Source organism: Nipponia nippon, unplaced genomic scaffold (assembly GCF_047370975.1).
Source record: "Nipponia nippon isolate SJK-2023a ecotype South Korea unplaced genomic scaffold, ASM4737097v1 scaffold_16, whole genome shotgun sequence".
NCBI lineage: Eukaryota > Metazoa > Chordata > Aves > Pelecaniformes > Threskiornithidae > Nipponia > Nipponia nippon.
This window is the reverse complement of record NW_028262332.1, coordinates 11,167,021-11,187,826: the sequence shown is the minus strand read 5'-3', so window position 1 is coordinate 11,187,826 and position 20,806 is coordinate 11,167,021. Positions and strand designations below refer to the sequence as shown.

The following is a 20,806-nucleotide window of genomic DNA, read 5'->3' as shown; positions in this document are numbered from 1 at the left end:
GGGAGGGATACTTTTTTCCATAACACTTCCAACCACATTTAGGTCACTCTCACTTAGATTCAGACCAAAAAGTTTCATACCCAGTATCAAGGGAAAATCCTCAGAGCAACTGTCAGGGGCAAATACCTTGATCCCCAAAGAAAGCACTGCCGTATTTTTTTCAGTGCTCCTGAATAATGCCAACCAAATGTCAATAGACTTTCTGTGCAGTTTTAAAAACTGTTTTGAGCTTATTCCGTCCATTCTTTTGAACGAAGGAGCTCAAAGCGCTTGTCAACTTGCCTTTCATCTCCCATGTAAGATAGGCGCCGGGGTTCCCGGCGCTGCTGCGGGTTGGCCCCGGAGCCGCTGGCCCCCGGCGCCGCTCCCCGGGCGCAGAGGCTGCGCGAAACTGACCAAGGTCTCAGCGTTCGGTGTGATTAGCACTAATCTGTCCTCTAACCAAACCGGCAAGGTTAGGCGCAGCGGACCTCGTTATCAGTGCTCCCATTTGTTCTGTAGGAATGCTGTGTGTGCCTTCATGCCCTGATGTCAGAATGTATCGATTTCCTGGATTTCTCTTCAGTCCCCACCTCCTTGGAAAAGTGTTCATGTTTAATATGTGGTGTTTGTCCTATTTGTTTTTGCTGCTCGTTAGCAAAAATAAATAGTGGACCAGTGTGTGTGTGCATTTCAGTGTTTCTCACAAATGGCTATCCATAAAGCTCTGCTTTCTCATGTCGAGTTGAGAAGTCAAGCATCTAAAATTCCTGCATTTTGCATCAGTTTAAATTTTAAACTTCTCAAGAAACTGAATTTTTAGTCATAGCATCAAATATAAATTGGGCTTTCCAGACCAGAACCTTGTAGCTTGTGACTCAGTTGCTGTTACTGAGTGCACAGTAACAACAAGCTTGTGTAATAACGAATGAGTTCGTTTACCAAAGCGGGGCTGAAATCAACCTTGCTCCTGGAGCAGCTGCTGCATAATCAGCCTGCCTCTGCTGCTGCCTTGGCTGGGCAGGCGCGGCCAGCGACGCTCCAAAGGTGCCAACTGCCTTTGAAGGGGCAACAAGCCACAGATTGACCTTGCCTCTACGGAGAAGACAACGCTTCTGGTATGGCTGGCTGCAAATGAATGAAGTTGGCAGCTCCTGTGTGAAGAGAATACATAGAGCAAGGGGGGAGAGAATTATGGAAGGACTGGTTCTGTGTTGCATAGTGGGAGCTCATGTCAGGGCTTTATTAGTAACTGCTTATTCAACTCCTTGTATCATTGCCCTTGTTAAAACCACAAGGAAAAAAAAGTAAAGCTTTGCAATCACATTTGAAAATTTTGATTGGGTCTCACTTTCCTGACTGGCAGAGCATGAAGAAACATGCCATTCTCCTGAGGGTGTCGAAAGGGAGCCTGCTGCAAGCCGCTCGCCCTCTTCACTGCCTGTTCTCTTCATCTTTCTGTTTAATAGAATCTTGCACCCAAAAGTTGGCTGACTGCAACATCTGCAAAAGGTGCTCAGGACACCAGAACTGAATTTGCAATTGGCAAAATTCTCCAAGATGTTTGTAATTCAGACCTTTGGAAATAGCCTGAATCCTGTAGGGAAAAGTACGATTCTCACTTGCTGAAACAAAGTAAATCTTACGAGGTTTCTCATTCACCCGAATGACAGATGGCACATATTCTGGTTTTGTTTTGTAGTTTAAAGGAAAAATAAATTTCCTTTGTCAATGGCTGCAACGCACTTTAGCAAAGCCTTGTACAATACTAAATAAAAGTCCCTAGGCATTTAAAGATCCAGCTCATTGCAAAAAATGAATGATTTTGCAATCAGTCACCTTTGCCATTTCTAACGTTTTAAAATAAGATTCTGATCATTCATTGACAGTAGTTGTTTTATGCAATACATGAGCTTTAAGCAGATGTTTATATTGTCCACAATAAAGTTTTCTTACAGAACTACATAGACGCATACTTAGTAACTGTGTGCCACAAAACATTACTCCTGAAAATAGCAAAACTGCAAAGGAAATTTAGAAGCAAATCTTGTGTTCCAAAGTGACCTTTTGTGCTCACAGAAATCCAGTGCTTTGAGACTTTGCAGCTTTTATTTGGAAAATAGGCCTAAGAGGAGTGATTAATGCCAATATTGTAATACTGTTGATGAGGGCAATAAGAAACAATGCAAATATCTGCTGCGAAGTTCATTGGGGTTAGAAAATAAGCTTATAGCACTTAAGTCTTCTGCTGACAGCAGAGCCAGCAGGTGCGAGCTGCAGCTATGACCTGTCAGACAAGATACCTGGTTCTGTTCAGTTTTACACTGTCTTTATTTTCCCCCCCCCCTCCAGCTTTGGGCTCTTTTATCCATCATAACATGATGTGCTTTTACCAGAGTAACCTTCCCATTGAATGGCTTAGGAGGTGACGCAACTTTAACATTAAAGATGCGATTGCACGTGCGACCAATGCTATCCAAAGCAACCTATGAAAATGTACTTTGAGGTGTTACTAATAAATTGCACTACAAACTGATGGTACTTTTTTCTCCTAACTTGTCCTCCTGTTTTAAATGTCTTGCTGGATTTTGCTTATCTAGCATAGTCTTCAGTTTGGAATGGATATTGTATTTCATTCAGACATGCATAGGTCTCTCGTAAGACGTGGAGAATTGACCATTATGAATAATGAAAATACTATATTTCCAAATTAATTATTTTGAAATAAAGAGTAATTGTGTATTGACAAGAAAATAATATATTCAAGGCTTTAGTTGAGCTGTGGATTCATTTAGTTCTTCCAATATGCTCTTCTTATGTCAGCTAAATACTTTTTAACCTGATTTCACAGATATGCAAAATCTGTCATTTGTACAGAGTTTCCAGAGAATCTGGGTGCTAATAACTCCTTAGGATAAAAAAACAAACAACAAAAAAAACCGAACAAACAAACAAAAAAAACCCCAAACAAACAAAAAAAATCCAGGGAAGAAAGGACTTGATGCATCATGTCCCTCAACACAGAATCAGATGCGAATGCTAAAAGCAGTTTGTTGCATGCTGGATAAAAAAAGAGAACGGGGGAAAAAAAAAGAAAGTGTAAACCTGCACAGAAGATATCAGTGTCTTGTCTCTCAAATCCTCTTTGAATCTCCTCTGTTGATTTCAGTTACTGTTGGGAAGAGAAGATTTTTACAAGAGGGGACTGCCTCCCTAATACATTAATAATCTGCAAGTTACCAAACTTACTCGCTTCTTTCATATGTTCTGGTTATATGAAAGACGATTCAAACTGTAAAATTTCTTACTAGCATTTCTTATATGTTTCTTTCATTTGATTACATTGGCTAGTACTGTTAATGCAATAATATTTCAAATATATTCAATGTTTTTCTTTGGAACTCTCAACAATTGCATGGACATAACTTCAGTTTCTACCTGTTACAATTTTTTTATATCCCCCCAAGAATATCTTCCTCTTGTCAAAAGAAGCTTGTCTCTTTGAAATTCTGTGCCGTTTTTGTGCACTTGGAATTGAAGTCACAAAGAAGGGAAATGAGGGGAAAGAAAAGCCCAATACAACCCAACCAAAAGAAAAGTGCTATATAGCTATTTTCTGCCCTGAAATGTGTTCTACATTTTAATAAGATCCCAGATTGTCTGTAGCAGTGGCCATCTTTATTATTACTATTATTTTACAAGGTGTGAATGCCTTTGCTTCTGTTGCACACGTGCACATTTACTACCTTTAATGGCTTGTTTAAATTAAATAACACAGTGCACTTAAATTCTGGGAGTCTTATTATCTCATTGAGATGCTGCCGCTCTTTTTGTATTGTGACAGAAACCCCTTGGTCAAATTGTATCTGTCTCTTTTTATCCCATTTTTACCAGTAGATAATGTTGCGATGAAAGATCCTCCGGACTTATTGGACAGGCAGAAATGCCTGGAGGCCTTGGCGTCTCTGCGGCACGCCAAATGGTTTCAGGTTGGCTATTTGTTCTTACCTTGTTGTTATTGTAGCCTTACGAGGTTTAATTTGAGACAGTTTTAATTTTAATGCCTCTCTAATTTCTGACTAGTCCCTAATAGAGCGAAGGTCTAGAATTCCGAATTCAGTGCTGTACTGTACAAGGGCAAACGTGACAGGTAGAGAGCCAGCTGGTCTAGAGTTGTCATGAGGCTACAAAAGCAATCTTGACGTTGTGCTTCCTTTTTTATATGTCTCTCTAAATTGAAGTATTTTACTTTTATATACCTGTCTTTATTTTGCATGAAGCTGATTAAGTATTAAGTAATAATAATTAAAAAAAATCTATCGCAGGACTCTGTGCATTTAAAAAGAAAAGCAAAATTGAAGGCCAGGTTTTTGCAGGTGTATTGGAATCATTTTGTTTGTTTTAGGCCAGGGCAAATGGACTAAAATCATGTGTAATTGTCCTTCGTATTCTGCGGGATTTGTGCAACAGAGTCCCCACATGGGCACCACTGAAAGGATGGGTAAGTACAGAAAGAGTTGAAGGCCACAAGGTCAGGTCTCAGATCTCCTGAGAACTGTAGGAGTCTCCGACTGGAGAAAAGGGTCCGTTGTATGGAACGCCTCCTTAAACCCCCCTTCCTTTTACTCCCCACTAAGCGTTACCTGTGTAGGAAAGTGCTGATGGGAAGGAAAGAGAACACGAGTATTTGTTCAGTCTGTAAGATGTACAGATACCATGGAAAGAGGCATAATGTTGTGGGGCCTTGCGTGTCCTCGTGGATTTGCAATAGAATCCCACTTGTTGCCTCCAAGTTTAGCTTTTCAAAACTATCCTGCTACCATGACAGTGCTGCTCCTACCAGCAGATACCATGTCACGTTAGCAGGTTTGGGGAGGGCCAAATATCCGGAGAGGAACGCTTTGTAGGTCAGCGGAGGCAGTGTTTTCTCTCACCTAGAATTGATAACCCTTTGAGAGGAGGAGAATACTCACGTGGCTTGGCTTTAGAGGGCTTCTTGTAGGCTTCCTGGGCAGTTAATGGAGAGCAGGCGCTTTCCTCAAAAGGTGACTCTGAGCAGGGAACACACAGATGTGCCGTGAACTGTCCTCCGGGACGGACGTCTGTCGGTTAGACCTGTAGTGGATTAGAAACGAAGTAAGCGGATGTGAACATTCTTCCCCTCTACCCCTCCATATTTAACTGCAGTTACAGTTACCCTTGTGTCCATACTAATCATAATTTAATGTCTTCTAGCCACTCGAGCTTATATGTGAAAAATCTATAGGTACTTGTAATAGACCATTGGGCGCTGGGGAAGCATTGCGACGAGTGATGGAGTGTTTGGCATCCGGAATTCTGCTTCCCGGTAAGGGGCCAAATGAACTTCAGGAACACCAAAGGTTGCTCAGACAGCCTTAACGTTTTGCTGTTGCTGTGTGATTAGATAGCAAATGCCTGCCTTGAACTCCTAACCTGCAGTGGAGCTAAATGAATGGTTTCTGGTTTAAAATGAAAAAAAAAAAAAAAAGGGAAGTTGCATGGTTGTAACTGTTTGAATGAGTACTTCCAATGCAGTAGAAGTTAATGGGGAATGTTAGGTTTGTTTATAAATTAACCCATATCTCGTTAAGGGGTTGCAAACAAATAAATAGACCTAATGACCATCTGCTTTCTATAGATTCATTGAAATCTATGTACCTATCCAAATTATTTGGTTTTTTAAACCTCCCGCTTTAGCTCACGCTATTGCATATGCGCAGCGTTAACCCTGATAAGTTCTGCGGCCGTTGCTGCAAGGGAGCAAAATCTTGGGGCTAGCTTGCTTTGTACGATGCTGGAATCCTTTGCTGGAAAAGGTGCGCTTCCCACTCTGCTGCAGGCTGAGACTGGCAGTTGCGATACCCATCGGTCCCCATTTTCCGATTGCTTCTCGTTTGCTCTCAATAATCTGCTGTGCCTCTTTCCCTCCTAGGAGGCCCTGGTCTGCATGACCCCTGCGAACGCGAGCCAACAGATGCTTTGTCCTACATGACAGTTCAGCAAAAAGAAGCCATTACACACAGTGCTCAGGTAAAAAACTCGTACTTCTGAGGAGCCAGATACTATGAGCAGTGAATACTTCAGCTCGTTAATAGAATTGATTCTCTGCTAGGATAGCTTATTTTAATGGCAGTCCTGACAGTTCTGGTGCGCTACCCTGGAAAGATTAATTGATAGTTCATGAGTGCAAGAGTTAAATGCGTATAAAATCTAATCTTTACAAATCTTTACAAAAGGCCAAAGTCTGTGCACCACTTGCATCCCACCTCAAGTGCTTATGGCACAGAGCCCTTGAGTAGGCTCCCTGTCAGTGTGCCCTGCGCTTTCTATTACAGAAGTCAATGAGTTTTAAATTTGTAGATGTTAGCATTTTCTATAGCTATCGGAGAAGACAGCTGTAGAAGCTGTCTTCTCATAGAAGAAGTGGTTTTGTGTCTGCAAACTTATTTAGAAACTTAGACAACTGAGGTAAAGTAGTTCTGTGATGTAACTTACGCTTCTATTGTCACCTTATAGCATGCCCTCAGATTATCAGCCTTTGGTCAGATCTATAAGGTCTTGGAAATGGATCCCCTCCCATCAAATAAGTCATTTCAGAAATATTCCTGGTCAGTAACTGACAAAGAAGGTAGGTATTGCTTGCTCCAGACATCACTAACTGGGCAGTAAACTAGGGGTTAATTTAGAATGGGTGAAATTCCTGAATTATATGCTGTGAATGCGAGGTAAAGGCTTTTCTTTGTGTTAAATGTGTGGTTGGTTTGGTTTGTTGTTTGGGGTTTTTTTTAATATTTCATTGTTAGGAGAAAATCTGGAAGTTCTGTTCTCTAGAAGTACCAGCAGAGGAGCAGCAGTACAGCTAGAATACAGCCGATGATTTTCTTTAAACACAAAGTCCTTTTGGAGTCCTTTGAAGAGTAGAAGTAGTGTTTGTGATTCTTAAGCTGGGGAAGGAGAGACTGTAGACTGATCAAAAAGCATATAACGAGTGTCCGTAATAAGAATTACTCGAGAATTTTTCCTAGAAAACACTTATACATCTAATAAAAATAAATTTCCATGTGTATTGTTTGTAAAAACAATACTATTAGAGTTCTTGCCTTAGACTAACTGTAAAAAACACCACTGCAGAACTGCGCTACTTACATCACAGGATATTGGAAGCAGACATCTTGCATGGTGTGGTACAGTGAGCAAGAAGCTACTATCGGCTTACACGTAGCCATAAGAAAGGTTTGACTGATTGTTGAGGTCTTTTCGTTATAAATGTGCAAGGAACAGTGTGGGACTAATCTGACTCCTGCTGTGGAATTTTGTTTTTCTAATAGCATATTCATATTACAAAGAAATTTATACCCTAGGTACAGGCTCATCTGCTCTGAAGAGACCATTTGAAGATAGTGTCGGGGATGATAAAGATCCAAATAAAAAGATGAAGCGTAATCTGAGGAAAAGTAAGTGCAACACTTCTCCGTTCTGTTTTCAAAGATCTATTGTACAGGGGGAGCTGGTGTAAAAGCTGCTCTGTGTTGGTGTGGAATAACGTGTGAAAAAGGCTTTGGAACAAAAAATGTTGTCTCTATCACCCCACATTTGGAATGTCAAACACATCTCTTACTGTGCATCTGAATTTCCCTTGACATGTTACTAACTGAATGATTTGCATTTTTAAACGGGATTACCCGTCAAGTTACAGTAAAATTTAAGTTGCCCAAGCAGCTGAGGTATTTTATTGGTAATGTCCCTGTACTGTGGGGGTTTTTTTTTTCAAAATACTGTAGTGACTTTGCTGTGTGAAGATTTGCCTTTTTGCATTCTTCCCCTTCTTGAGCTAGTTGTTGGTCTCTCAAGACCTCCCACAAGAAAAACAGAACGCTTCATGGACAGAGCATTGACATTGCCTATATGCACAGACCAGAAGTCTCAGCATCGCTGGGATCCAGCCAGTTCTGGGGGCTATTTTCATTGTGCTACTTTGGTGCCAGTTCTGCATCTGGTTCCTCCCTACTTGTTACTCCTTTTATAGCAGCCAGGACGAATATAGCTAGCTGCAAAGAATTGTGTTAACAATATAAAAAAAAAAGGGGTAATTATAGTTGTTACCCAAAAGTAGAATGGCTTATTAAAGACTTAGCAGCATTATGGCTATCCTCAACCTCTGAGAGGCTGAGGGGTGGTTTTGCTCCTTTATACAGACAGAAGGCACTGAAATGCAAACTGTTTCATTTTTCTGTTCATCTTGTTTTGTTCGTTTTCCCTTCCTCCCCCCTTCCTACTATCTTGTACTAGTACTAGATAGTAAAGCAATAGATCTCATGAATGCTCTGATGAGGCTGAACCAAATCAGGCCAGGGCTTCAGTATAAGCTGCTGTCACAGTCTGGTCCCGTCCATGCCCCAGTCTTCACAATGTCTGTAGATGTTGATGGTACGACATATGAAGCATCAGGACCTTCTAAGAAAACAGCCAAGCTCCATGTGGCAGTGAAGGTAAGGCAGCCTGAAGTAATCTGCTTACCCCAGATCTTGGCACATAGAGTGAAACGTGGTTAGAACTAGTATTATGCAACCTCAAAATTAAAAAAACTTGGATGAAGCTGAGCCATACCTATATACTCTAAACGCAGCTGGGCATGGTTCAAAGAGCGTCACTGGTTTTATACTAGCGGAGGGGAGGGAGAACTTCCCAGGGCTCTGCAGGTCAGCTCATGTGGCAATGCATTGAACGTGGTGGTTAAGTTCGGGACTGGAGGGGTTCAGTTTTGTTCTGTTCTACTCCTTCCTCCTCTTGGTTTGAAAACGGCATGTTGGTGGCTCCCTCTTTCTCTGTGTCCGTTCCTGGGTTGTAAGCTCCTGGGAAAAATGGAGTTGTTTCCTGTCCTCAATGTCTAAAGAGTACCTTTGCGCGCTGGGATAAACAGTGTACGTAAATGATTGGTCTCCAGTCAATTTTTCAGTAAGAGACTAGCATCATTCAGGTACTGGTCATCCTGCTGTTGCGTCTTGTAGGTGCTCTACATGACAGAGCTTAGGTCTGTAAAGCAGCGATAGACTGGAGCGCCCAGCGTGAACATCCCTGTATTGCATGAGGACAGTTCGGAGTGCTGAAGCAGACCGAGCCTGCTGGGTGTCTGGGAAGAAACGAAAGTTTCCTACAGACAATTCATGTGAAAGAGAACCTCTTTTAATAGAACTGCACTTAGGATAAAAACAAGCCCATCTGTCATACTGTGCTTCGTTTTGTTTTGAACAAGAATTTCCTTTTTAGAAGCTTCATTTGGCAGCTTTCTGCTTTCCTTTGATTTCAGTTTTGAAAACCCCATTGTCCCATGTGCTTTCAAGTTCAAAGTGTCCAGAAGTATCTGAGGGAATGTTTTGTTCCTCCAGGAAAAGTAGCTCTCTGCATGTGTGTCCTTCCAGACCTTCTGCCTCATTCTTTCATTTCGCCTCCCTCCCTGCAGTTGTTTTAAAAAAAAAAATTGCCCTGAAAAGCTGTGACTTCTCTGCCCTTGAACCTCTCTGCATCAGCCAGATCTGCGCTGGTGCCTACCCAGCTCTGTTTCCTCTAAATTTACACATACACAAATCCTGGGCTATGCTTCAAAACGTCCATGATTCAAGCCAAGAGGAAATGAGTGGTGGGGCAGAGACTAGCTGCTTTTTTTTTCTTTTTTTTTTTCTTAGCAGATCCGGGCCCTGCTTTCCCAGACTTATAAGAGGAAATAATGTGACCATTTCAGTGTCTAGACCTGACCTTTTTACAATTTAGAAGCCCTAAAAATGACAGCCAACTGTCCCGTATGTACGGGAGCTGAGCCCGCAGTTACCGTGCAGTTCTCAATTCGGTGTTGGAACACTGTGATTTTTGCAGACTTTGTTCTTGGGACTAAAGTTTCAGCGAGGCTTCGGGTTCTTTTCAGATTCTTTTGGGCCTGCGTCTGGTACCTGCGTACAACTAGGTTGGGTAGCTGGTTAAAGGAGAGGCTGGCCTTGCTAGCGGAGGATGTTTTTGAAGGAACTGATGAATAGTACCTTAACCAGTAAAATTTCATTTGCCCTACAGCTGCTGGTTTTAAGCAGCACAGAGGCAGGCTCCCTGCAGACAGACAGTCTGTCACGCTGCTAGCCGGGCATTCCTCACCCCGCATCTCGGCTCAGGAATTTGCGCCCTGTACCCCTGCTTTGGAAGCACCTACCCTCCGGTGTTCCTGACAGATGCGAGCAAGGGAGGTGCTATCAGTCCTCTAGCTGCAGGAACACCTTCTGTGTACTGCTTGGGTACCTGCCGGCTGTCGCCTGCGGCTCCCTAGGGAACTCCAGAAGTGCCATCTTTAGAAGTACAATGCTTTCATTCTCATCAGACTGTTTGTCTTGTTTGCCCTACAGTCCATCTCTTTATCTGTCCACATACACAGAGAGAGGGGGGAATGGTGTGCAAAACAGTCTCCTTATACTGTTAGGCGGTGACAGGCAGTGGATCCATTTCTGAATTTTAATCTATTATTTTACGAGGAATTCTCGAGATGATGAATGATGCTCATGAGTAATTGCTGTCTTTGAGACTAAAATTCTGTTTGTGTTGATTCCACTTTTGGAAACCTGGAACTAGTTTCCCCATTGCTATTGTGTTTTTCCCTATTTCAACACAGCAGAACACTTACTTCTAAGCAGTCTGCCTTTATCAAGCGTATGGGGGGCATTCTTTTGCGTTGTGATTGGCTTTGTATTTGTTTCTGTACTGCTGCCTATTTTACAGTTCATTCCGCGTGGCTTTGTTGTAGGTTTTACAAGCAATGGGGTATCCAACTGGTTTTGATGCAGATGCGGAGTGTATGAGTTCTGATGAAAAATCAGATACTGAAGGTAAAAATGAAACAATGTCTTCAATCTCAAGCAATAATACTGGAAATTCCACAGCTGACACCTCCGCTACCCTAGAGGTGAGTACCGCGTTAAAAAGTACGAGTGATGGAGGGGTGTGGGGTTTGGGGGTTGGGTTTTTTCTCTCGGCTCCCAGAAGAGGATGGCGTTTTAGTTAGGGCGGTGGATGAGGAATTAAGGGATAGTTTCCAGTCTCAGATCTGCCATAGGCTTTGTGTCACTGTGGACAAATAACTGATCTTTGAGCCTCCTTTCCTCACGTTTAAGGTGGGGTAGCCATCTTGTCCTTGTAAGACCATGAACTCTCTGAGGCAGGCGTTGTTTCCTCTAGGTAGCTTTGTATGGTCTTACGATTGGGGCAGCTCCGTCTTGTTTGGTGCCTTTGGGCTCCGGTAATGCAAATTTCACAATTTCTGTTTTGTAATAATGGGCTTGTCAAAAAAGGTAGACTTACATAGGCAGTATTTTAAACTGATACACGCGAAGACCAGTGAAAATATAAAACTTCATTAGGCGATGTTAAGAAATGTAAAACCTGATACCTCTGTGCATGCTGACTAGGCGAGAACATGCTGCACTGACAGTGCTCCAGTTCAGTGTAATGGACCTTAACTCTGGCGCTTGTAGCGGACGTCAGGTGCTACAGGGAGCGTGCCGCGCTTGTTTTCTCACGGAAGTTGTGGGAAATGGAGTATTCCTCAAAGGACAAAATTCCAGTAACTTTAGTAACGTTGGCTGAATGTCCCCAGGAATCAAGCTGTGAGGGGTCTGCAGTACATTAACGGGATATTTATTCCTAAAGTATTTCTGGCATTTGTTTCTTGTCACCGTTGAGAAACCAGGCGATTTTGAACTCATGCTTAGATGTCATCCCTTTCACCCTCCTCTTCCTGATTTCCTCGACCAGTGTTCGTAATTGCCACCAGGGATTTTAGAGAAGCATCCTGTGTAAAGACTGCGTAACAGCTTTCATTTCTGTCTCTCTTTGCCTGCCCGACAGCTCTGTGGCAAGCTCGCTGGGGCTCCACTGATAAACCACTGTAGATCCCTGCTTTCTTTTTCCTTATAATGCTTTTTTCCAGGACTACGGGGGGTTTGTGCTGTAAATATAAGTAATTGTTCTGTTCTTCAAATATTTGTCAAGGTGTTAAAACATGAATTTCTTCAGTTGGAAGCCACTTAATTTCCAGACAGTGCGTAATCAGAGACAACTCAATTCACATATGTGTTTAGTCCACTGAGACATTTCCAGGGGAAGGAAATGGGGGTATTTCATAGTCAGCAAACTGACCTGTCAATTTTCCTTTAAAATGTATTGGATTTTATCACAAAAGCGGGTAATATTTTAAGATGACCAAGATATTTCCCAAGCTGCATGACTTTGAGTTTCCGTCTTTACACTTCTGAGACGCTTTACTTTCAAAGGGCAGGTCCTGGTACTGGGACTCCTGGTCTTTATCCAGAATAAGAAGTTGCTTTGGAAAACATTGGTTTGATCCCTTAATTATCTTTTTCTTCATTAGGGAGTAGTCATCTGTATCTGTAGCTGAGTGCACTCTAACACAGGCTGATGTGCTGGTGCGCCGAGTTCCCAGCTTTACCTTCCTTGCTTTCTGAACAGTTACGGATATTTCTGCTGAAACATGTGACCGGGATAGGAGGCTTCTTCAGTCGGAGCTCCGTAGTGGCAGGACGTAATTAGATCAAGCAGCAGAGATGTGTGCAAGGTTGGGAAGGCTAATCTCTCCTTTCAGCGATAAAGCCTTCCAATTCAAGGAACTTGACACCGTGTCCTCAGGGTCAGCTTTGGATCCCCTCAGGGCTGAAATTCCAAGCGCAGCTGGTGTAAGTTCAGTTTGGGTAGACACCAGACCAGGCCGCTCTCTCCAGCAGAAACAAAGAGGGTGTGACTTCTTTTATAGGATTGTTTGTCCCCCTGCCATGCTTCAGAGACGAGACATTCCATCCGCTCTCCTGGCCCAGCACGTTATCCTGAAGCCAAGGCAGTGTTATCTAAGCGCGCCGAGCCCTGCGCGTTGGGAAGAACAAGCTGTTGCAGAGGCTTGCCACGGTGATAACGCTGGCATTCTCCAAGTGGCACTGTAAGCCACAACGCTGTAGGTGTTTGCCTGCCATTTGAAGAGAGAAAGGCTCTAACGCATCACCATAAATGTCTTTCTAGGTAAGAACTCAGGGTCCTATACTCACAGCAAGTGGCAAAAACCCAGTGATGGAGCTCAATGAAAAAAGAAGAGGTCTGAAGTATGAGCTCATCTCTGAGACAGGTGGAAGCCATGACAAGCGCTTTGTGATGGAGGTGAGTGAAGCAGAGTTACAGAGCTGGTGGGTGGTTTTATTAACAGTGCTTCAGTCTTTGGAGCTGCTTGCTGCTACAGTTCAGATGTTTTGTATCTTGCTTTTTGCAATGCACGTCTGTGGTGGTGGTTTTCACGGTTTTGTATCTCTTATTGCTGCTGTGATGATTAGACTGGGGAAGGGAATGTCTTTTATGCTTTAGGAAAATACAATGAGAATTAAAACTGGATTCTGACAGGCCCAAACCACATCATGTCTTGACATGAGGAGGAAGAGGAGGGAAGTAGAAGATCCACAGCTTAACAAAAATACCGGATTTGCAAATTTTGCAAACATACTTGGTAACCCCATGTCAGTGACCTGATTTGAGCCTCCCGTTGCCAGCTTACCAGGGGTATTTGGAATGACTGTAACAGAGGGCAAACACATTTGATTTCTTCATCTACTTGTGCTATCGCTGAAATAGCACTGGGCTCTAAAGTGGTATGAGGTAGCATCCCAGTTGAACAGTGTATGTACAGTGTAGGCAAAGACGTTGGTATACAGGGCCTTGGTCAAGATAAAGGGGAGCCTCAAATGATTCCCCAAACCCCTGTTCCCCAGTGGTATCATTCATGTGTTGAGAAGCTCAGGCGTACTGGCTGAATTCAGCGTCAAATAAATACCCTGGGGCTCTGTGAATTGCGCTTGTAGTTTCCAGATTCCCGATATCTGCGATAGAATGGTTCACAGGATCACTTAGGTGTTCTTTATCAGCTTCGTGATCTAGAAGCGATAGACATTTGTCACATAAACCACTGAGGATTTTTTTTTTTACTACTGAAGTTCTTGGTGGATGGCACATCGTGACGCGTGGGTGCAGCACGGTGTTCCCAAGTATAAATACTAGGCATAAACTCATGTCTCGATTTTCAGGTAGAAGTAGATGGGCAGAAGTTCAGAGGTGCAGGCCCAAATAAGAAAGTAGCAAAAGCAAGTGCTGCGTTAGCAGCACTTGAAAAACTGTTCTCTGGGCCTAATGCAGCGAACAACAAGAAAAAGAAGATTCTTCCTCAGGTAAGAATTGTTATTTGCTTTTGGACTGCTCTGTTATCACAGCTCTGCGTTGTTTTTTGATACAGAAACATCTACAGAGCAAGTGATTTCAGTCTCTTTGTTTTATGCACACATACAGGTTTCTATTTTTATTCTTCTATAATAATTATTGTAATAACAATTTAATCTGATAGTTGGGACCATATTGTGGGAAATAGAGTAGAAAAGGAGGCACAAAGAGCGAGCGGTGCGGTTAGCTGGAGGGGATCCAGTAAGGTCAGCGGTTCAAGCAGCGATGCTGTGGAAGTCTCTCGTGTTTCAGGCCGGAGCCAGGGTGTGCTCCTCCTCACCTGAGGTGCGTAGCCGTAGGGGATAAGTCGTTTATAGCCAGGTAAAGGCCTTAACTCTAGATTCTGGGGTAAGCTGAGATTTTTGCACCTTTTTTGCACCTTTTCAACTTTTTAGATGAGCCGTTTTGTTTGGTGAGGAAGACTCGTGTAATAAAAAGCTCGGTCTTGTCCATTAGGTTTAGCAGCCACAAGGAGCTCTCAAATGTATTACAGTTGAACAGAGCAGAAACTAATCAGCAGTGCTCTTCCTCCAGAGGACTACAGTCTGAACTACGTCCTGAGGATTACAATTTATGTCTCTCCTGTGCGAATACGTTAGAATTAGGATTTTCTTGTCATTTCACGCTGGAGCAGAAGGTATCATAAAATACACTTACAGAAGATAACAGTCAGCCTTTATTTTTGTTTTTGTTCTGTAACTAATAAGTCTGCTCCATTTCGCTAAGACCTTTGGTTAGGAGTATTTCAGTTTCCATTACTGTGGTGAAAGTCTAGTAAATGAGAAAAACACGGCCTCACAGGGTAATGGTCCACATGCAGTTAAGATACAAAAATGGCCTCTGATTCAGGCACTTCCTAAATTCTGATTTTTCTTTTTTGTTGTTGTTGGTATGTTGTTTTTTCAGTAGGTCAATGATGGCAATAACTGCCAAACTTGTTTTTGAAATACCTGGATTTGCATGATGCTGTTGTTTTCAGGAGGCAGTCAGGGCATCTGGTACAGCAAAGCTGTGCTCTGATGCAGTGAGCAGCACCAGCTTCTGTAACTCCTCGCCGTTCTTTCGCTTGTAGGTGCTGGCAATGGGAAAAGGAAGGTGGCGTTCTAGTAAAGTTAGGTTAAAGCAGTCCGGGGTTGCCGTGAGGCGGTTATTTGTCTTTGGGGTGAACTCCTGGCCCTGCTGAAGTTACGTGGGATCAGAATGGTAGGGGAGAAGCAAAGAGGATGTTGTAGAGGGAGGAGGGGAAGCCTGTAAGGAGGTGGGCAAGACAGCAGCGAGGCGCAGCAGGGAAAGGGTCAGGAGCCACCGGTGTTCGTGCGTGCCCGTGCGACCAAAACGGAGGTAAATAACACGCAGTCTGACCACGCCGACTGCCGGGTCCGAGTGAGGCGAACGTGCTCCGGGACTCGGCGTGCGCTGCTGCGCGCTGCAGTCAGCGGCCTGGCAAGGGACGCGTTTGGTTTCTGCCAGTCGGATTCTTTAGGACAGTGCCTCTCCAGTCCGTATGCCGCCTTCCGCAAGACTGGTGCATCAAGCACGTTCAAAGAGGTTTTTAAAAGGTGGTGATTTAATGCAGATGGCCTTGTATTTCCAGCAATGCTTTCACTTTCTGAATTGCTATTTTTTATTACTCTGGGCAGACGAAAGGGGTTGTCAATACAGCTGTTTCTGCAGCAGTCCAGGCTGTTCGAGGCAGAGGACGAGGTGCTTTAACACGAGGGGCATTTGTTGGGGCAGCTGCTGCTACTGGATACATAACGCCAGGTAAGGCATGACACTAATAGCTAATGGTTTCATTTTTGTCTGCTGGGGTGTTCCTTTTCCACGTGTGTCAGTCGCCTATGCAAGTGATTTCTTCAGCTTTAATCATCTGAGATGGAGCAGAAGGGAGAATTCATGGGCCTTTAAATACATCAAAGAGCTGAAAAACCGGCAGGACCTGTCCTTTATGAGCGTACAACTTGAAGCTCGGTGTGCACAGAGCAGGCAGTTATGGACAGAATGGCTTTCCTGGCTTTATTATTTTGTGTCGTATTCATAGTTCACGGGCACGGCACAATTCCCAAAACTCTCTTCCTAGCTGAGAACCTCCTGGACCACGTGCCCTTTAGCATTAGCAATGGCTTTCCCAAGAAACCCTTGTGGAGATTACGTTGGCAGGCTCAGGAGTCACTGGGCCCCTGGAAACCTACGTGAATAGCTTCTGCGGTGGCCAAAAACCAAAAATAAAAGAATTTCCATTCAGACTCTGGCTGATGTTAATTCGTCATCCCTGCCGCGTTGTTCTGATTAGCAGAAACATCTTCTGAAATCCAAGGCCCGTCTGGTTCACATTTATCCTTGGTGCTTACTGTACAGAGCAGGCGGGTGCCCCGTCAGGATACCTCATTGCTGATTCCTTAGGGCAGGTCTGCAACCATCAGAAGCAAAACTGCTCCAGCCTGAAAACAGTGTAGGGCTTTTTGTTGTGTTGTTTTTAATATGACAGGCACCTGGAGTGTAAGGTGTTAAAATGTAAACACGAGAAAATTGTAACGAAATGGTCACTTTCTCATTCCCCTTACTTTTCAAAGTGCGTTGTTCTTTGCAACTCTCTACAACGTGTCTGAGGCTTGCAGGTGACGTGAAGGGAATCTAGACATTGTTTTTACTTGGAATAAGAACCACAAATTTGTAAGAATGAGATGCTGGAGATTCCTTAGTCAAAGCAAATCCAATAGCTTCCAAAAAATAACACTTCTGTTCCTCACGCTCAGGTTTTCAGATTACAGCGTGAGCTGTAATTGTACCCATCAGCATTCGCACATGCTAATAGCACAGCCCTGTTGTTCGGTGGACTTGCTTCCTGGCACAGTCGACAGCATGTCGTCTTCATTGTTCCTGTATGTTGATGTAATTATAAATATTAAAAACCAGTAATTCATTTTTAATGGCTGTTAACATTGTTTTTGGAACTGTCTGTCTGCCTGAGGAGTCATTTATGAGACACTTCAACCTGCCAGGGGCGTGCTTCCTGCCAGCATGGAATTACTCCAGAAATAGGTTTACTTTTGCAGTCGCTGTAGTTGTTAAGCTTTTATTGGCCTTGGCCTTCACAGATTATTTCTCCTCATCCCCTATTCCTCTCAGAAATCTCTTGCTTTTTGTGATGGACACAAGCGATCCCACCAGAAAAAAACCTGTAAAGCCTTCCTGAACCACGGCGATGCAGTAACCAAGATGGGTGTTACCACTGTTGCTTTTTGTCGCGCTCCAGAGACAAGCTCAGCTCTTTGGGACGGTTCTGTGTGCGGCCGGGTGTTCAGCTGTCCTTCCGGAAACCTGCCTCGGTCTGTTAGAAAGGGCAGAGAAAGCAGAACTCGCAGGAGCGTTACTGATGGTGATGTGGTACCTGCCACAGGCGTCTGGCATTCCCCTCTTCGTAGTGGAAGTTGAGGAAAAGGACTGTTCTCTGCTTTAGACTGTATTTCTATTTTAGGAGGAACGTAAGCTACTATGGGATGTCTGACTGGATCGTGCCAGCTCTGTGCCCTGACAGTGCAGACTGGAGGGCTTCAGCTGAAAGAAAATGCTAAAGGAAAGGAAATACGGAATTTAACGCTCTGATGCCGAGGCTTGGGAGAGTCCCGGGGTAGCTTGTTCTTCAGGCCAGCACGTAGAAGGATTTTAATGTTGTCAGCAAGATTTATGTGTGTTAGTGCGAGTTTGTTTTTTCTGCTTTGTGTAGCAGAAGGGCCCTTCCCTGCGTGTTGGTGTGCAAACACTGAGTGTCTTCAGATGCTGTAGGAAATGAAACCCATCCCTTATCTGTTTGTCTTGCAGGCTACGGAGCACCATATGGGTACAGTACAGCTGCGCCGGCTTACGGTACGTATAGCCCAATAATTAACAAATTAGAAATGATACAGGAACTGTTGTGGCAGTCCAAATGTGGCAGTCCAAGGAGAAATTCAAAGAGATTAAAGCTCTTAAACGATGACAACAACACTTTTATGCCATAACCTTGTGGTTCTTTTTTGGTTGGAGTAGCTTTTTTGCCTATGCTTTGCCTGACTTGTGGAAGGACTGCTTGTTCTAATTGCCTGTTCCCCTTCATACCAAAACTGAATTGAAGTAGTTTTCTTACTTTTTACAGCCAATCTGTGCTCCATTCAAAGACTACCGAAGGGCCTATCTCAGCATCTCTGACCAATATTTATCTAAGTGGCATTACAGTAACACTGGCGAAACGCTTGTCCCCAAGCGTAAGCGGCTTGCGGACAAAGCTCCCCTAAAGCCGTCAGCTCTGTGCACATGCACCCGCCCCCGCCCCCGCAGGCTACAACACTGCTGCTTGGGCCAAGCAGAACGGGTTCTGTGTAGCTCATACCCTTAGCCATCAGCTTGCAAGGAAGCTAGGAGATGGTCGTTTGCCACAACGCTTTTTACCAAGAAACACAGTAATACTAGGCTGGCAAAGCACTGGTTTCACGAAGATTGTAAAATAAGCTAATAATCAGAGCGCTGTGATGGAAGGGTTTTTCTTAACTCAGCTTCTCCCTCCCCACCGGCTTTTTTTCTGCTAGACTAACAATGCACACCTCTAACCGGCCCTTTTGGTTACTTTGAATGAGGTTTATGTGGCAATGGGAGCAGAGCAGTTTGGAGTCAGTGATATGTCCTGGCACACAGAAAGCGAGCCCGCCAGAACCAGTCCCACTGTCCTCTCCTCTCCCGGCGATGGGGTGAAAGCCTGCTACTCAGATGATGAGTCGAGTGCATTTCAAGGCCTGCAGTTTTTCATATGGGAAGCTAAGCCTGCAATTTGCTATTAATTTTCTAGCTTTTGTAGCATTTGCAACACTTGTGCCTCTCAAATTTGTATAGCTTGGGCAATACCAACTCCCCTGATAGCGTTATAAAAGTTAAAAATATTTTGGAACATTGATTTCATTACTTTCTTTTAGAGGTATGAGCTATAAACAACGGAGGAGTGCTGCTGCTTTATTGAAAATGCTCCCTTTGCTTGACTAAGACCCGCGGGGCCCATTCCGTGCTCCCACAGGGGAAAGGGGAAGGAGAGCGGGCCCCTGGGTGCAACTCCCCCTTCAAAACGAAAGCAAACCTCCCTGGGCGCGCTCCTGCCCCGCTGGCTGGCCGAGCGCCTTGGCAGGACGGCAGCTGGCGGCAGCGCTCCCCACTGAGCCGGCTCCGTGTGTCGTCTTCTGTGTTGTGTCACAGGAGGGACAGCGGCCTGTTAGCTCCAGGAAAAATGAAAGGAAGTTTAGTTTAGGGCTTGCTTCATGGTAACTTTTCATGGACTTCATGGTAACTTCATGGTTACCTCATGGTAACTTCATGGTTACTTCATGGTAACTTCATGGACTTTTAAAAAATCCCTTTGGTTCTTTCCAAGCGATAGTCACAGACTGCAGCCAAGCTGAGTGCTATCTGCATGCGTGTATTTTTACGAGCAGAGACACAGTGACTTAGGAGGAATCCTTTCCCTGCTGCAGAAAAGAATGCAGTTGTTACCAACTCTCCTTGCAGCTTTTCTTGCCTTTGTCATTCATTCCCTCCGTTTTGTGTTTTTTCTCGCGATGCCTATTTTGGGAGCTGGATTTTAATCACTTAGTTGTGCCTGTGTGACATATCACTGACTTCAAAGCATTGTGGAATTGAATGCCCCCATTTTTCACATAAAGAGTTTCTGTTTTTAATGTCTTATGGTTGTGATGCGAAGTACTGGGATAATGCTTTTTGGCTGTAAGGTAAACATGTCTCTGCCTTGGTAAGCTGTTGCATGTTGGGAAACTTCACTTTGATCATCTGGTGCTCTGGAATACCTGCTGTTGCTGCTTTGTGATTTCTAAATGGATACACAGGTTAAATACTAGAATTTAAATAGGAAAGATTAAAAAACCAAACAAACATTTCATTGTGCAGAAGTTTGCGAGGCCACAAGAACTCTATAATAATCATTAAATCAGGCAGATATTAATCTTTCCAGATTTGCCACTTCAATACAGGAGAGGAAATGCAGAATCATGAAGCAGATGCAGAATTTACTGTAGGTGCTTGATTTTTGGCTGACCTACCTGGATGCGTATCAAAACTGCTGAACAGTTTCCCTCTGAGTTCTTACGCACAGCAGTGCCTGTCTAGAATATCTGCAGTTGTAACTGGCCTGTGAAATTAACTCAGAACGTGGAACGAGCGAGTAGAGATGAATTACCATAAAGATTATGAAGTAGAGCCTCAAGCCCGAATACACGCTCCGCTTTGGAGAGTATCGCTTACTTTAATTTTACCAAACAGCAGGGCAAAACTAAAAGCGAACTGCCAGCTAACCATCTGTTTGAAACAGTGCGAAGCGTTGAAGCGTTACTGTTCATGGGACTCTGCGCCCTAAAATCGCACGGGCTGACTGATCTGGAAGAGGTTAATGAGAACACTACTGTAAGCTCTTATCTGACTTTCTTGGATCACTGAACTTATGTGGAGTCCTCTCCCTTTCTTCTCTCTG

At 43.8% G+C, this 20,806-nt stretch overlaps 1 protein-coding gene across 24 annotated transcripts in view; it reads left to right on the top strand.

The window, feature by feature from the left end:
• STRBP (spermatid perinuclear RNA binding protein) overlaps positions 1-20,806 on the top strand; it is a 73,657-nt gene that overhangs the window by 38,754 nt on the left and 14,097 nt on the right. For 10 of the 24 annotated variants that reach the window (XM_087752741.1, XM_087752744.1, XM_087752735.1 and 7 more), the window contains 12 exons: positions 3,874-3,968; positions 4,385-4,480; positions 5,215-5,326; positions 5,933-6,030; positions 6,517-6,628; positions 7,362-7,454; positions 8,290-8,489; positions 10,781-10,939; positions 13,063-13,197; positions 14,112-14,252; positions 15,942-16,065; positions 18,124-20,284. In XM_087752741.1, the coding sequence (XP_087608867.1) occupies positions 3,874-3,968; positions 4,385-4,480; positions 5,215-5,326; positions 5,933-6,030; positions 6,517-6,628; positions 7,362-7,454; positions 8,290-8,489; positions 10,781-10,939; positions 13,063-13,197; positions 14,112-14,252; positions 15,942-16,065; positions 18,124-18,302 (1,544 nt within the window). In that variant the 3' untranslated portion in view covers positions 18,303-20,284. The other 14 variants (XM_087752755.1, XM_087752754.1, XM_087752759.1 and 11 more) reach the window with 7 other exon arrangements.